Genomic DNA, 16,203 nt, shown 5'->3' with positions numbered 1-16,203 from the left:
AACTGCAATAGAGGGGAAGAATAGCAGAAGAATACTGGCTACAGTAAAGTAACACAAATCTAAAAAACCAGAGAGTTTAATATACAGACTAGAGGTATACTAAATATTTGAATATATATCTTTCTGCTTAACCAACACAATTTCAGGAATTTAGGAGAGTTCCAAAGACAAGGTCCAATACAATTGTTCTGGACCATCCGTACATACACCTTCTGTGCCTGAAATTTCCTCTGTACACAGCCCAATTCACAGGTACAGCACGGGCATATTTTAAAGCTTCTCTAAGGCAATATATCTTGAAATAACTTTCTTCTTCCAGCAGATAAAGGTGTGTATGTTGCAAAGCCCTAGAAGCATCCAGAGATAACCAGAGTTTGTCTATACTTAAGCTGTAAAGTGGTTGGTAAAACAACAAATGACATCTGTTAGCCTTCTGGGACACTTCATCAGGAAACATTTTGTATGTATTTCCATTATTAGAATCTCCATATAATGCCTTCTTTACTAAAAAAAAAAAGTTCAAAATGTCCTTAATCTATGTGAGAATAAAAAAAATTTGACATATATTTGGGACTATTAGGAACACAAGAAGCAGCTAACAAGTGCTGCAAGAAAACACATATTCTGTGAGTCAGCTGAGAAACTTTGGATCGGATCCTGGGGGAAGGCTGGGAAAACATGAAAGACATCACAGAAGCCAGAAAGGCTGCAAGAAAAGGGTAGATTTATTATGTGATGCACTGAAATTGGAAGGATATTAATGCTGTGTGTTTTTCACACAGAGCATACATGTTTCAATGTCATCATCATCATCACATACCTTACATATGAACACTGGGTTTTACTTGAATTAAAATGTGTTTCCAGTATGTTTTAAGTTGTGGGATACTGTGTACTCTTATTTTAGGTAAACCAAACACATTCAACTCATTATTAAATGTACAAACCTCATAGTGTTCATATTCCTCCACATCAAATGTCTTAAAGTCAAAAAATCCATGCTGCAAAGCCTAAAAGGCAACAAGGTGTCAGTTTATACTGAAATAAGATATATAATTTCATTTTCTAATACTACTTTGAGAATCAGAACTAAATCCCTAGATGTTTATGTTTATTGAAGCCTTTTTGTTAAGACAACATTACATTTTGCACAGATTAACAACACAGACAACAAAAACTACAACAATGTCACTGAAACATGTTAGATTCATTATTTCCCCTTCAAAGACAATATGATGGGACACAAAGTTGTTGCATATCACTTAAATTATAAAACTGATTCTCCCCACCCCACCATGTTTGATTTTCTTCTGTATTGCAGATGACAAGTAAAAAGCAATTCCCTTTTTGTCATACACTCATTCAGTGATTTCTATGTTTGAATGTATTTTCACGCAGCTGGACATAAAACATTGAGAACATTGAGAGTTTATTCATTTTCCATACTTTATATGATACTCTGGTTTTATCACCATAATACCTAGGCAAAATGGCATGTACAGAATACAGTACCATGCATAACCTGCATTTTATTACTTCTTTTAATACACAGATAAAGTTTGCTAGACTACATTAGACAGTGTCTATTACAGGATTGAAAGAAGTTTTGTATTTGATTACTGTACTATTATTAAATATGCCAATTTTGTACTGAAGTTTTGTGTATAATACCATATTGAAAACAATTCTATGAATACAGAATTCATAGCACAAATTTATTTCAAAGAATAGGCACAAGGCATTTCTTCAGCATGTATTTATACTGAATCTATTCCATTCTGACAAGTGTAGATATTACACAATATTCTGGGATTAAGGAGTGATAAAAAAAACCCACAGATCTATGATTTAAAAATAATCATCAGACTGCTATTATTTCCTACATATAGAGCACCTTTTTAGGACAAAACAAAAATCACAGCTAGCTTTATTACAGAAAACACAGGCTCAGTGACTGGACTGTCATGAAACCTAAGATACTGAGAGGTTTGTCTGAACAGCTGATTTTGAGACGTATTTCATTTAAGCATGGCTGGCTGGCTGCACTCCAGAACTTGCAGGCCTCCTGAATTACATGTATATGATGTACATGCACAGGAACACCAAATTTATCCAGGTAAGACTACTTTAAATTAAGGCATAGGGTTTCTGCTTGAAGTATTTTTTCCTCTGTAAGTGAACTGGACAAAAATTCAGTAATAAATTTTATGAGAAGAAAGGAGGAAAACTGATTCTCACAGTCCTTTTGATGTATTTGTTGCAGATAAATTACAATGACTGCACTGACTACTTCAGAGCTTCAGGATCTGTAGAATGCCTCACAAATTACAGTCTTGCTGTTAACTGACAGCTCCTTTCCCACCCCCACAGAACTAAAAATATTAAGCTTGATCTTTTTTCAATTTTTAAAAACACTTGTTTTGCCATACTTTTAAGGATTACAAATGGTCTATAAAGTGTCTGTACAGAACTGCTCCTATAGCCTGCTGCCTTCATCAAGATCAATGGGAAATGATGAACAAAATTTAAAGGCTGACAAGTAAGATGTGAGGTAGCATTTTTTAAAAAAGCAATACTGGAGCTTAATATTGCCCAGGACTATTGAAAGTGAGACATCAAACCACCAATAAGATACCTCGGCTTCAATTGTTTTTAAACAATTCTGAAAAGATTAGCATCAAACACTCAACCAAGTGTTTTGGGGGAAAGTTTGGGCCAAGTACATGCAAAAACTGCTCAGATTAAGTCACAGTATACCTGTGTATTCTGTATCACTTGACTTTATCCACCTGTTAGTCCCTCTTCCCCATGGTTATAAATGATCTATTAGCAGATCTAGCACAGTGCCTTGCGTTGCTAAAAGCTGCCTCCAGCCAGGCCTGGTGCATTTGCATGTTCCAAGTCATGAGGTGAAGTTCAGAAAGCTGTCAAAGGCTAGGCCAGCCAGTAGAAGTGTAACCTTCCTCCGCTGGCACTACTCAAACACAGTCCTCAGTACCTCAGGCTTCATGAGAGCATACTACTCATTCACACACCTTTTGAGACCAGATTTTCTAAGCTATTTTAACAGTATTTTTCCTCATGATTTAAAAATCAATTTAAACCTGTTTTGCTAAGGAAAAATGTTATTACCTTATTTACTCCCTGTAAACAGTCCAAGATGGTAAGATTGTACGTGCAGTTTCCAAATGAAGCATCCCTATAGATTTAATACAAATGAATTTAATATACACAGAATTATTTTAGGAACTTGGGGAAAGGCAGCACACAACAGAATACAATCCAGCTATTCAATTCCTTTTAAGAACTCTGAATTCGCAAAGAAGACATCTTTTTAGAAGTTTGTTCATGCTAAAGAACTCCCCTACCCAAGACGCAGCTCAGAGTAAGTGCAATTAGATACTGCATGTAATTTTAAGTGCATATTATACATCAGCTAACTACATGCCCTTTTCCAAATCATTTATACTACATTGGAACAGGAAGCTTTGCATCCTCTCTCAATTGTATAATGACAGCAGCAAATAAAGCAAAACTTGCTTTAACAATTATTCAAATCTTAATTGAGTTACACTGTCTAACAGGGACAAGCAAACAGACTACTAGTTTGGAATTAATTTATAGGCCTTCGTTTTGATGCCTGATTACAGATGTGATTCAAAGTTATCCAGATATAATTAAATTTAAAATTACTTAACCTCAGTTCTACCACTATGAAAATTACAATTTGTCTTTAGAAGATGAAATGAGACTCCAAAACATGTTCAAGTGGTAAGAGACACTAACATAAAAAAACCCCATACCAAGCACCACCACCACCAAAAAAAATGCATTGTGGAAAAATGAAAAAGTACTTTTTCAGACCAGTTCGATTTTAACAAACTCTTCCTGAGCAGACTATTTCCTTATCACTCATTAAAGAAGTTTTTTATAGCTTTGCTCTAAGCTATCTTAGAGAGAGTCCTAAGAACTGCAATTTATCAGAACTGCAAAATTTTACATTTCACCCAAATATATATTTAATCTATAATTGATTCAAAATTTCAGTCTTTCATTGAAAACTTGCTATAAGCAGTATGAAGCTTTTTATACTGATATGCTCCTTCAATCTCAAGTACTTTAAGGGCAGAATATTCTCACCTATTCTTTAAGAGTAGAATAAGTATAGCAGTTTTGAACAAGCAATGTTCATAGAAAATGTTTTTAAGAAAATGAAAAGCTGTATCTTTGGCAGTGTCATATTACAGGCAGGCTACTCTAGAAAAGCTTTTGAATAATTAGATTATTAAAGCACAATCATAGTGTTTTGGAAAGGGAACTTTTAAGTGTGTATAAACTTTCCATATCCAAATCCAACAGGGAAGTTTTAAAAAACGAGAACCCAGTATTTTCATTATACTAAATAAAGAAGAACATATCAAAGCAGCAAAATATGAACTTTACAGACAATACATTTTTGACAAAGTAAAAGTGGATAACAGATCATTTTAGCACAAAAGCATTTTAGCACACAAAAAAGTCTTCTGAGCAAAAAAAACTAAGGACCCACTGGAAACACATACAGAGCAGAAAGTTTTTAAAAGCTGCACTGGTTTTCTGAAGAGGTCGACAAAAATAAAATCCAAATCCATTAAATATTTAGAGAACTATGAATGGAAGATATGATCATAGCAGATGTTCTATTATACATGTTATTTTGCTAAAACAAAAGTATAAGTTATATTTTATCTGTATGTATATAACTACTTCTTTGACTGATAAGGCATCTGATAGTGCAGTACAGGAAAACAATATTGAGGGAAAAGGCCACATAATCTCTAATCCATTAATAAGAAATACTATGAGAGAGGGAGAGAAGACAATGAACTTGACCTAGATGTACAAGATAAGCCTATCAGAATTCCAGGTGTACAGAACTCCTAGCTCCAGTTCCCACAGACAGCTATTACCAGTGACGTGCACAAGGATGGTGGCAGCTGACATGGATTGCCTCCACCATCCATGTCTCACACCTCTCATTTCTGCTGGTGTGCACCTGATCATTAAAGTAGGTGTGCTCCAACTGACACCTGCCATCCACACACAGTGAAACAGTAGGAAGACTGAAAGCTAGGAAAATTAAAAAGAGTCAAAGTTTTGGAATGGCCAAATAAAAAGTTTTTTAAACCTAATCCCAATTTTCCAGAAACTCAAAGAATAGCAGTATTCTAATGTTTTTTTAAAGAGTTGACACCTCAAAAACTCACCCCCCCATCTATCCTTCATGGCAGAATGCAATAACGTAATGAAAACATAAGCAACAGGTATGAACAACAGTGCAATGTGGCAGTGAAACAACACCCAGAAGCAGTGGTTTATATTACCTAAGGCTTCAAGGGCATCATGGTGTTTGATGAACCAGGGCAAGTACTGAGCATATCATATTAGACCTTGCCATAATCTCTCTCTCCTGCTCTGTCCCTCAGCTATCTTCTGGTAAGAAAACACAAGCAAATCATAAAAGTTCCTTGTATCCTAATTTGGAGAACAAGATAATGGAACAAAATCTATGCAACTTTTTTTCTTTAAAGCCACAGTCATTTTTATTTTAGCACTTCCAATCCTTTTTGGAGTAAACCCAGGAATACATATACATATATATTTTCTTCTCTAGTTTCCGAAAGTACAGTTGGCTGATTAGAATCAATTCCAGATGCAAAACTTTCTGAAACTTTACTGTTTTATGCTCCAGAATTTTAAACCAAACTATCTGCAGGTATTATATTTTAGGTCTAAGAACAAAGAAATTAATCTGGCAGAAGTTGTACATATAATCCATGAGGACTCTGCATGCTGGATCTATTGACACAGTACAGCAATATCTGAAGTACAGGTAAGGCAAGTGCTTGTGGATTCAGTATTAGGAGATGAAACCCATTTTACAAGTTTCAGAACATACAGCAAGTCACAAAATACACTTTACAGAGTTGTTTTAAATATTAAAACAATGTTTTAAAAAAGTATTTATTTATGACAAAAAGTCACAGTATGCTTATGAAGTGATATCTTTTAATACTCAGTCTTCCTATCAAAAAGATGATTTCGCATTATTCCAGACAAGCATCAGTATTTCTTTACAATTTAGTCAAAAAGTATTTTGCAGAAGTGTGAGAGAGGACAGATGCATGATGCCAATCTTACTGCTGACTACATGTTCAAGAAAGGCCATGAAATACTCAAAAGGCAAAGATTAAGAATTTTACCGTGACCTGAATTCCTGAATGTTTTAAATAAATTACTAGAGTGAAATATCTTTTTTGTTTAGAGGGAGCTGGCTAAGGTATTTTAAGTCACTAATTGTTTTGATACTTTATTTGTTACAAGGAAAATCAAAACAAATCTCCCCCCAGTTACCTAGGTGACTTCCTCCAGGCCGAGGCTGGGTTATCAAATTCTTTTTCTATCCCAGAGAAATCAGTCAGAAGTCATGTGAAATCATTAAGAAGCTTCACAAATAAAATCCCCAAATTTAAACTTGTTTTTTGAATCCTCCTGAATGAATGTATTTACTGAAGAAAACAAAATAATTAAAAGCTAATGCAGAGCAGCTAGTGCAATTTCACTACTCTTTGTGCCAACCTGCCTTCCTACTGATTTTGTACAAATTTCCAAACCATGGATAAAAACATTGGATACTGTCAGAAGTAGTACTAACCTTTACTAAAATTCTGTTAGAAATACAGCTATTCTCATGCCACTTTGGCTTGAGAAGTCAACTACATAGCGCTAGATCCATGAGCATGCATTTTCTTTCTAAGAATGATAGATATATCCCGAAAGTTTTAGAGCAATACTTAATAATACTGATCTTAGCTTGCATAAAATGCAATAGGTTCTGAATGGGTCACACTTTGTTCCACAGTAAAACCAAATGCAAGGACTAACAGTCATGAGGAAGAGCACTGTAAAGAAAAAAATACCTTTACTAATCTTAAAGAAATATATTCTAGATTAAATTAAAATTAGTTCCAGACATCCTTCCTATTTAAACTTTTTCTACTCCTTTGTCCACTGTACACAGTCAGCATAGTATCTCACAGAAAACTAATGCATGTGCTTACATTTAAGATAATAGTAATTTTTAACTCACTGGGACTACATAGGCATGTACAAAAACATTTAAGTGAAACTTGCATTTCAAATCTTACACCTTTTTGTTCAACTCAGAAGTCTGTGTTTAAGAAAGCATAGAAGAAAAAGGAAAACCTCATTTCATATCAGAATAACGCAACAGAGCACAGACAGACATCTCTCGCTGCTTTGCAGCACTCTGATTTTTGTTGCTGATTACATGTTTTATTACAGTATTATTTCAGTCTTTTATGGCCAAATGTATAAGCACCTTGTTTTTCGAGTAGTGTTTTACCAGCTATTACCTGACAGTACTCTATCTGCTTTCAAAATGAAAAGAATGTGAATATTTCTAGGAAACACAGATTCAGTACGAATCTGAGCCGGCATTACAGAGTTGCATATCCCCCATCCCATTTCACAGTTGTTGTAGCTGACCTCAATACTGCATAATGCTTTCCCTTTCACCAAACCTCTAAGCGCTGTCAATAACAAAACAGTTTGTTTCCCAGCACTTGCCAATAAAGAAACAAACCCCAAAAACCACACACTAAAATCTAACTCTGAAATTCACGTCATTATTTAGAGACTGAACATAATAATATTAAAATATATTTGTTTTTTCTCTTGAACATAAAGTCAATACAGAGTAGTTTGAGGTAAAAATTTGAAACTGTTTCACACTACGTAACTGGTATTTATGACAATTTTAACTGGTGTTAGCACTGTTTTTTAAATGGAAGTGAGAAGATATGTGTAAGATCTTCAAGAGACTAGAGCGTCACCAAGTGACAGTGAATCAGCCAAAAATAAGATTGAAGTGTCTCAAATACAGTGTGCCTTATCCTCTCAAGTTGCCTTTAGTTTTTCTACCATAAAAACAAAACAAAATTTCCATGTATCTTGTAAGAGGTGAATTCTGATTTCCTTCCACCTCTGAACTATATTTGCTGAAGCTGTCTTTAAATGAAATACCAGCTGAAGACCTAAGCCGATTAAGGCTTTTTGAGGTCACTGAGCTAGATGAAAGTAGATCAGTTTCCCAGTGGTCACTTCATGTAAACTTACCTCAGCACTCCACAAAGAATCTGACAATCCTGCAGCTTCTACTTATTCAAAGTTGTCTATTTTTTTCAAATAGAGGACACTTCAGATATCAAATTAACAAACTTGTTAAACAGTCCAATTGTAACACTTAACTGATCACTGCTCTCTGATAAACTCTCCACTTGAACTACTCAAACAGAGTTGACCTATACTACAGAAGTTATATAGTATCTAAGTTCCAGGCTGCAAGAACAAACTCTGAATCGCAGTGATTAACATCTCAAATTATTTCCTTCACAGACCAACTTGTTTCTTCACAGTACAGTCTGGTGTCAAGCAGATATACTACCTAAGGCAGAGCTACTGCTTCCAGTACGGGTTCAATTGCTTGAGCCTCTGTATTATGCTATATTTTGCAACAGAGATTCTCAAACGTCCTGAAATGGACACAGGGGGAAATATCTCAAAGGCCTTGGAAAACCAAGGAAGGAGGATTAAATAATTTCTTCCCCATTCCCTCCTGATCTAGATTGCCCCACTGCACACCATCAGATCTACTTGTCCTTCTCTCAGCCTGAGTAATTCTTAAGCTCCTTATGCATCTATACCAAACTCTACCTATGAGTTCAAATATCCCAAATATCCCCTTCCCTATCAGATATCCCACTTTTTATCCAGCCTCCTATCTTGTCATAATCCTTCAGTTTATTTCCTCCCTCCTCTTTGTCTCACCTCTGGTACAGGTTGGTTACACACCCAACTTCCTCAGCTGGACAAACTACACCGCAGGTAACAGAATCTACTTAGGCTCTAATCCAGTGCCAAGATCTGACGTAGTCCAAAGCAGATCCAAAAGAAACTTAAGTGCTTTCCAGCCTCACACCATATAAGAGAGAATGCTCAAGAAATCAAGACATTTAATTCTTCTAGCAAAAGCTCATAATACTATATTCCTTCTAGAAACAGCCAGGCTTTGCTCAAGAAGATTGCCTCCCTCCCATCCTCTAAAATAGTCAAAACTTTGTGTTTAAAAAAACAAAGAAAACCCCAAACACCAAAACTCATCCACACCAGAGAAAACCCACCAAAAAAACCCCACAACCTGTCAAAAGTGCTTTAGTTTTAGCCAACACAACCTAGGGCTTGAAATACACAGACAAAGACTGCAAAGGAATTCCATTCCAGAATACTTCTTACTCTCTAAATTTATTGCCCTCTTCTCCTAAAGCTGACAAATGGAGTGAAACAATTATAATTTTGTAATTATTTTGCCAACCCAGACAGCAAAAACTGAGTAGTCCCTTTGCTGGACATTGTCTTCTCCAATGTTTTTGGTTAGTATGCTCTCCCTTAGAAAATACAAAATGCTCTATGTATATAATAAAAAGTTATCTTCAGAAAATCTTTGCGTTTCTTCTATATTTTTGATGCCTTCTTTGCTGACCCTAGACTAGGTAACTATTCTATTTTGAAACAGAATTTCATGAATCCAAAGTCATGAGGATTTCCTTCGAATAATCATTTAAAAACACTTCAAAGGAAATTTTTTTGTGCCATTAAATTTATTACTGTGGTTCCTATCAGCCTCACAAGAAATCACAGAGCCAATTACTTTCATTACTCCTTACCAGTCAAGCAGAAACAGCGACTTTATTATTACTACTACTATCAACATCATTATTATAAGGAATTAGTTGCAAGGCAAGGATCTGTAGCCTTTGGTTTGAGCAAATAGGGTCATATGAGACTGTTTGGCGAACACAGTATTCCTCCCAAGTTTTCTGTCTTACAATTTTGGGATCTGACAAATAAAGTTCTTCGCTTTGTCAGAACTTCTTTTTACACACCTTAACCTTTACTTTGGTAGGGGAGAGAAAAACCTAAAGACTATATTTACTGTAAATCCAAACAGTAGATGTCTTTAATTGGTGAACAAGATGCAGCTATTCAGCCATGGGGCCTGATGAGATGTGTCCCAGGGTCCTAAGGGAACTGATGTTGTTGCCAAGCCACTCTCCATCCTATTTGAAAAGTCACGGCAGTGAGGCAAAATCCCCAGTGACTGGAAAAAGGGAAACATTGCTCCTGTTTTTGAAAAGAGTAGAAAGGAAGAGCCAGAGAACTACAGGCTGCTGAGCCTCATCTTTGTGCCTAGGAAGATTATAGAGCACACCTTCATGCAAGCAATACTAAGGCACATGCAAGACATTGTTCTTTGTCTAACGTAGATCACCCCCCCATGTTTTATACAGAATTTGGAGAAGTTAAAAAACACTGACATTTAGAATAACTGACTTTCTTATGCCTTGTACCAAGTATTTTTTATCATTCTCTGAAAAAATTTGGATACCACTAGCTTGGTGAACTTCTTGGGCTTTGGAGAGCTATCAATGACCTGGTTAACGTATAAGCTCTCTGCCAATAAAAGTTATCACCGATTTAATACCTCCTTAAAACATGTGTTTGATGGAGGAAGATTTCATAGTCAAACTGGTCTTGACATAAAATCTACCATCCCAACAGTTTACACTGCATCTGGCTCCTATACAAAGAATGAGAACAGCTAATCTGATCTTCCTTTGCTGAGTGGTTGAAGAATCAGATTAATTTGATACAGACAAGGTAGGCCTACATTTACAAATGCACTGGCTGACAGTGAACACTACTTGTAAAATGCTGACTCCCCTGAAAAGGAGGATATTGACCTTCTTGCAGTTGACTTTTATTGCCAGTGTTTGCATAGGAATACCACGAGGTATTCTCATTCATAAGGCACAAGGGCATAGTTCACACCATGAAAAAAATTTGGAAGTCTCTTTATTAGATAGGCATGATAGCTAAAACTCCCTAGATTTGGGTCTCAATATGATCTTAGTACAGAGAATAAAGACAGATTGATGGAAATTATCTATGATTAACTGAAAACATTCAATAACTCGAATATCAGCGCCTGTTCTGTAAAAGAGAAAATATAACAGCATACAACTCCCTTTATTCCTCTAACTCTACCTACTTACAGATTTAAAATATTTGAATGACTTCCAAATAGTAAAACATGATACATGATGAAGAAAAGGTTTAATCGCTAAATTGCAAACATTCTGAGAACTATTTTAAAAAACTGACAGTTTGCAAGGAATCTTACTTAAAACTTGTATCCATCTAAATGATTTATTATCACAGTACAAAGCAAGTAATACCACCAGATGTAAAAATTATTTTTTCTGGACATCAGTCATTTTGATACAATGTCTGAATCAGAAAAGAAACCCTTTTTTAGGAAGGCAATCTGAAAAAAATTTATTTAGCAAAATCCAAACCAGAAAAGCTAGGTTCATTTCTTGTGTTCACATACCTAAATGGAAGATATGGTGGATTAGATCCCGACAGAAGTGTCCTGTAAGCCTCTTCTGGTGTTTTCTTCAAGTATATTACCTAAAAGGGATGGGGGAAGAGGAAAAAAAAATCAGCCCTGAGCCTGAAAAGTCATGAACCAGATGTTAACTTCCCTCAGCCCACTAAACTCCTAAGAATACATACTGTACTCCCTCATGAGCTACTCCTATGGACATACACAGGTCAGAAAAGAGATACCTACACAAAGAAATTATTCAGAAATCAATAGAAGTCAACAGAAACTGGAATTTCTGGTTTGCGTCATTCCTCTACTTTAAAAAAAGAAAATGGAAAGAAAAAATTACATACTGCTCAACTGAGAGAGTTTAGGACAGACTCGACATCATATTAAGGTGAAAAACACGTATCTATACTGGGAGTTCTCTCTCTAAATGAGTCAAAATACCATTGTGGCAGCTGACTAAGGAAACATTTCTCCACCACATCTCAATGGAAGATTTTCCAACAAAAGTATTTTTGATTCCTAATTGTCAATATCAAACTACTAATTAACAAAAATATCCAATTCAACAAGCTAAACGTGTTACTATGAGACCAACATGCAGTTAATATAACACCTAAAGTCAAGGTTCATTCTTCTAATAGTTGCACTGGTTTAAGTAAGAAATACAAGTACATATTTTTGAATTTCAATTCCTATTTGCACAGTACACTTAGTCCTAAAATAAACCTAACTCAGAATACATATTAAGCAAGTACTTCATTTACAAAATATGAAATTCATTCAGTTTGGAGTGGCATATTTCACACATATAAACATTTATTACAAACCAAGCCACATGATTTTCCTAGCCATTTCCCTCCTGTTCACCTTACCACCAGCATCTACATGGCTACTTTACAGCTCTACACACATTTTACTGACTGTAAAGTACTCTAGTAATTATTTTCTTAACCAGGACACAGGTGAGTTCCTGATCTAAAAGCTCTATTCAGCTTTTGACCTTGAGCACATTAGAACATAGGTAAGTGATGGTCACTCCCAGAATATCTGCAATTAGCTTTTTGTCCCAAGTTAATGGCACTCTTTGTACTCTGTAAGATGTTGTCACATTAGGTAGATTTTCTTCCATTCTTCCTCAAGCATGGACAAATCAGACAGCAAAGACAAGATAAGGACTAAATAAAACACAAAAAATTGACTAAAATAAAACAGTCTGAAAAACTCTTTGCCACTATGCAATGAATAGATGGTCCAGAATAATCTCTTTTTCAAATACAACCTATTTGAGTGCTTTGAACAGCTAGTCCAATTTTGGACCAAAACCCTCTACACAAACTGATCTCCATTCAAAAGATCAATCCCCTAACTTGGAATTGTATTTTAGTCTCAGCCTCCAATGTTGCTGCTCCACTCACCATGGTCACACCGATAGCATGGATCAGCATTGAAATGGTTAAAAGATAAGTTTCCCACAATTGTGACACTATGCTGGCACGTGATGTGTAGCAATACAGGCCAGATATACCCACTGTCAAGAAAACTCATACCATATGTCCTAAAAAGCTTGCAGAACAAAAAGGGAATTAGTATTTTGCAAGCCCATCTTAAGACTTATCCACAATATTTCAAATGCAGTTTGGATTCATCTTGTTCCCACCTGCATCTGCCATTTTAATATTAGAAGTATTTGAAACAGTTCCCCTTTAGAGTTGCTGCGTTACCACAAGAGTTCTGTGAAGATAACCTAAAGCAAGCTGCAGAAAGGTGTACAGAAGAGGCTGCACACACTGCAGTGACTGAAAAGCCTTTGTACTTGCTGACCCTCCAAGGGAAGGATTACAGGCTTGAGCAGTAGTGTGACATGCTTAGATTACTAGCAAACAAACCTTTAAAGTTTCAGGTAGGGCTGAGATGTCCAATTTAAATTTTTACATTAGGAAAAAACTCCTGCAAGTAAATCACTGAACATGCCATAGTAGTTTGCTATTACCCAGTCATTTGCTGCAATAAAACTACAACCTTAAGAACTCAACAGCTTTTCTCCCTTCCCGGTATAACAGAAGTCTAATAAATGCTGTTACTACCAAAATATACAGTTAAAGTAATCATGAGAGTGAAATATGGCCAGCCCACCTGCTATCTACAAGGAAAAGGAAAAAAGGCTCACTCTTCCCAGGGTTTGCCACAGTGCAAAAGCATGTTCCATCGAGAGTGCTTAAAAGTCAGATTTTGGTCCACTAATCAAGTTTTAGTCCCTGAAGAATTGCAAGAGGTAACTACTGCTTGTTTCTTACAGGGTAGAATTAAAGCTCTAGATTTACCAGAAGCAGCAAAGTGTCATATATCCGTGTTCTCTCTTCCCTCTGCCCCATTTCTCTAGGAGTACAAGAGCAATCACTGATATAAACAGACCAGTATTCCTTCTGCTCTTCTCTCCCAAGGAATTCAATCCTTACCAGACAGAGTACACAACCAGGCAGGTGTTCCTCGGTTTCCAACCAGTAAAAAAACATACCCTAAGTATAGGGAAAGAGAGACCCAGCTCACCATTCATATATGTGTTATCAGACAGGTGAAAATGCACTCTCCTTCAAGAATTCTCCAAGAATTAATTATTTGATAAAAAGTGGGGAGTTAAGTATAATTTAGTTAGACCTACTCTCACTCATTGTCCCCCCAGAAACTAAGTACAAATTGAGTCAAACCAGGCTACTTTAGTTTTGGTATGCATGAAAGGACTTGTATTTCAAAACAATTTTTAAAGGTTTCTTTTTAAGAAAAGATTAACTATTGTGGAAGGCTAGATTAAAAATCCTAACAACTAAAATCTCCAAACAGATGAAAAGAAAAGCTGAACAACACTAGCTTCCATATAGTCTCTGTTGTGCCTGATAAGATTTTGCAAAACCTAGTAGCACCCTGTTTCTGACCTCACTGACCAGTTTGTGTTGTAGTCTTGGTCATTTATGAGGAACCTCTGCATGATCAGGGAAGTCTGCATGTTCTTCTGTTCTTGTAACAATTTAAATTTTTTTTTCTTAATCTGAATTTGTGACAGAAGGGATTTTTGTGGAATTCTTAAGAACAAGGACAATATTTTAGCAACCGGGCATGATTACAAAAGAAGTACTGGAAGTCCACTGTAAAAACTGAAATTTATCAAATGCATCTTCCTGAGATGCATACTGCCAGTGAAGTTTCAAGATTTAACTTTCACTCACATCTCTTATTAAAATATTTAAATAGCCATAGGGTCTAAGTAGCTGTTTAATGGAACAATCTAAGTTGCATAATCACCACTGGAAACCCACTCCTAGAACCTGATCCACTGCTTTCCACGTTTCATTTTACACTTAATGTTTTAACACCAGGACAAATAAACCAAGCCTTCTCAATTAACTTTCACATATTGATAGAGTTCACAGCTAAAAGATTTTCTAGGCTCAAAAAGCTTGTACAATCATAGAAAATAAACTGAGAAATCAATTCAATAATCACTATGCTTCTGGTCTAGTAACTTTAAGAAAGGCTTAGAGAAAAATATTTCTCCTTCCCAGTATGAATCCTGCTCCTGCCATGAGAAGCAATTAATCCTAAAACAGCCAAGTTTAAATGTAAGTTTGTGGTTTGAATTTTCGACATTCAAGAAAATGGTATCCTATGGAAAATGTGCAAATGATCTGCCAAAGCCATTTCATGTCTAGTAAAATAAATGGAGTTAAGGGGCAAAGTCAGGGTTTCCCTAAAACTCATGCAGCAGAATTTCCAAAGACAGTTTAGAGAAGAATGAAATGACAATCTGCATCCATCCCTTGAGAAGTTGTTTTACACACAGCAGAAGTCTCTTAAGGAAGGTTAGAAGTACCCATGTGATCAATAATACTTACAGCATATGCACCTATTAAAAATGCTGCATTTGCTCGTTTCCGCTGGTCAAAACTGGTGTAGTACACTATCTTCTTTCTTGATAGACTGAAATACTGTTTAAAGAAAGAAACAAACAAAATATCATAGTTACTAAGAAAAGAATGCACTTTAAGAACACTTCAAAAAAATCCCTTTTTCCAAACTGAAAAAAAAAAAATTATAAAGGGATTCTTAAAATTAAAGGAGAAAAAATTACTGATACCCTGAACAATCTTCTTACATCACAGATAACAGTACAAGGAAGCAGCCACTGTATCAGGGCAGATCTCTTTGTTAGCTGTAAAAAAGAAATTCTATAAAATGCAGCTGAACTAAAATGTTCAGTATAAAAAACTGACTTTTTTTCCCCAAGTTTAAGTATTTGAAAGAACAGCTTATGAACACTGATTAAAGACATTGACATTTACAGACTAAAACTTCCTCCTATATGTTGAATCTCTTTGCACATAATTCTGTGGAGAAGACAAAAGAAAAATTGAAGCAATCAAGTTAAGTTAAAACACTCTTCCATATATACTACCTAAAAATGGGGTAATGGACATCTTCAGAAAACTTCAACAGCAAGAATTGATTTAAAATGGAAAAAAAAAAAGAAGAAAAAAAAAGAAAACATTGCCTGGAAAAAAGGCTAGGCAAAGACAAAACTAGTGATACTTGCAATTCTTCTTTCTTTAGGAAGAAAGGAAGCCTCTGTCAGAATCCTGTGGACAAAACTCCCATTGAAAACAAAACCAACATGCACCAGAACAGAACAATAA

The 16,203-nt window shown here is 35.6% G+C and overlaps 1 protein-coding gene across 1 annotated transcript in view; it reads right to left on the bottom strand.

The window, feature by feature from the left end:
- CDC14A (cell division cycle 14A) overlaps nucleotides 1-16,203 on the bottom strand; it is a 55,301-nt gene that overhangs the window by 22,586 nt on the left and 16,512 nt on the right. Inside the window, 4 exon segments of the mRNA XM_029963221.1 lie at nucleotides 948-1,010; nucleotides 3,133-3,199; nucleotides 11,513-11,592; nucleotides 15,406-15,498. Of these exon segments, the coding sequence (XP_029819081.1) occupies nucleotides 948-1,010; nucleotides 3,133-3,199; nucleotides 11,513-11,592; nucleotides 15,406-15,498 (303 nt within the window).

The sequence above is a fragment of the Manacus vitellinus genome, unplaced genomic scaffold (genome assembly GCF_001715985.3).
Source record: "Manacus vitellinus isolate BGI_N305 unplaced genomic scaffold, ASM171598v3 scaffold_56_pilon, whole genome shotgun sequence".
NCBI classification, from domain to species: domain Eukaryota; kingdom Metazoa; phylum Chordata; class Aves; order Passeriformes; family Pipridae; genus Manacus; species Manacus vitellinus.
This window is presented reverse-complemented; position numbering and strand designations above follow the sequence as displayed.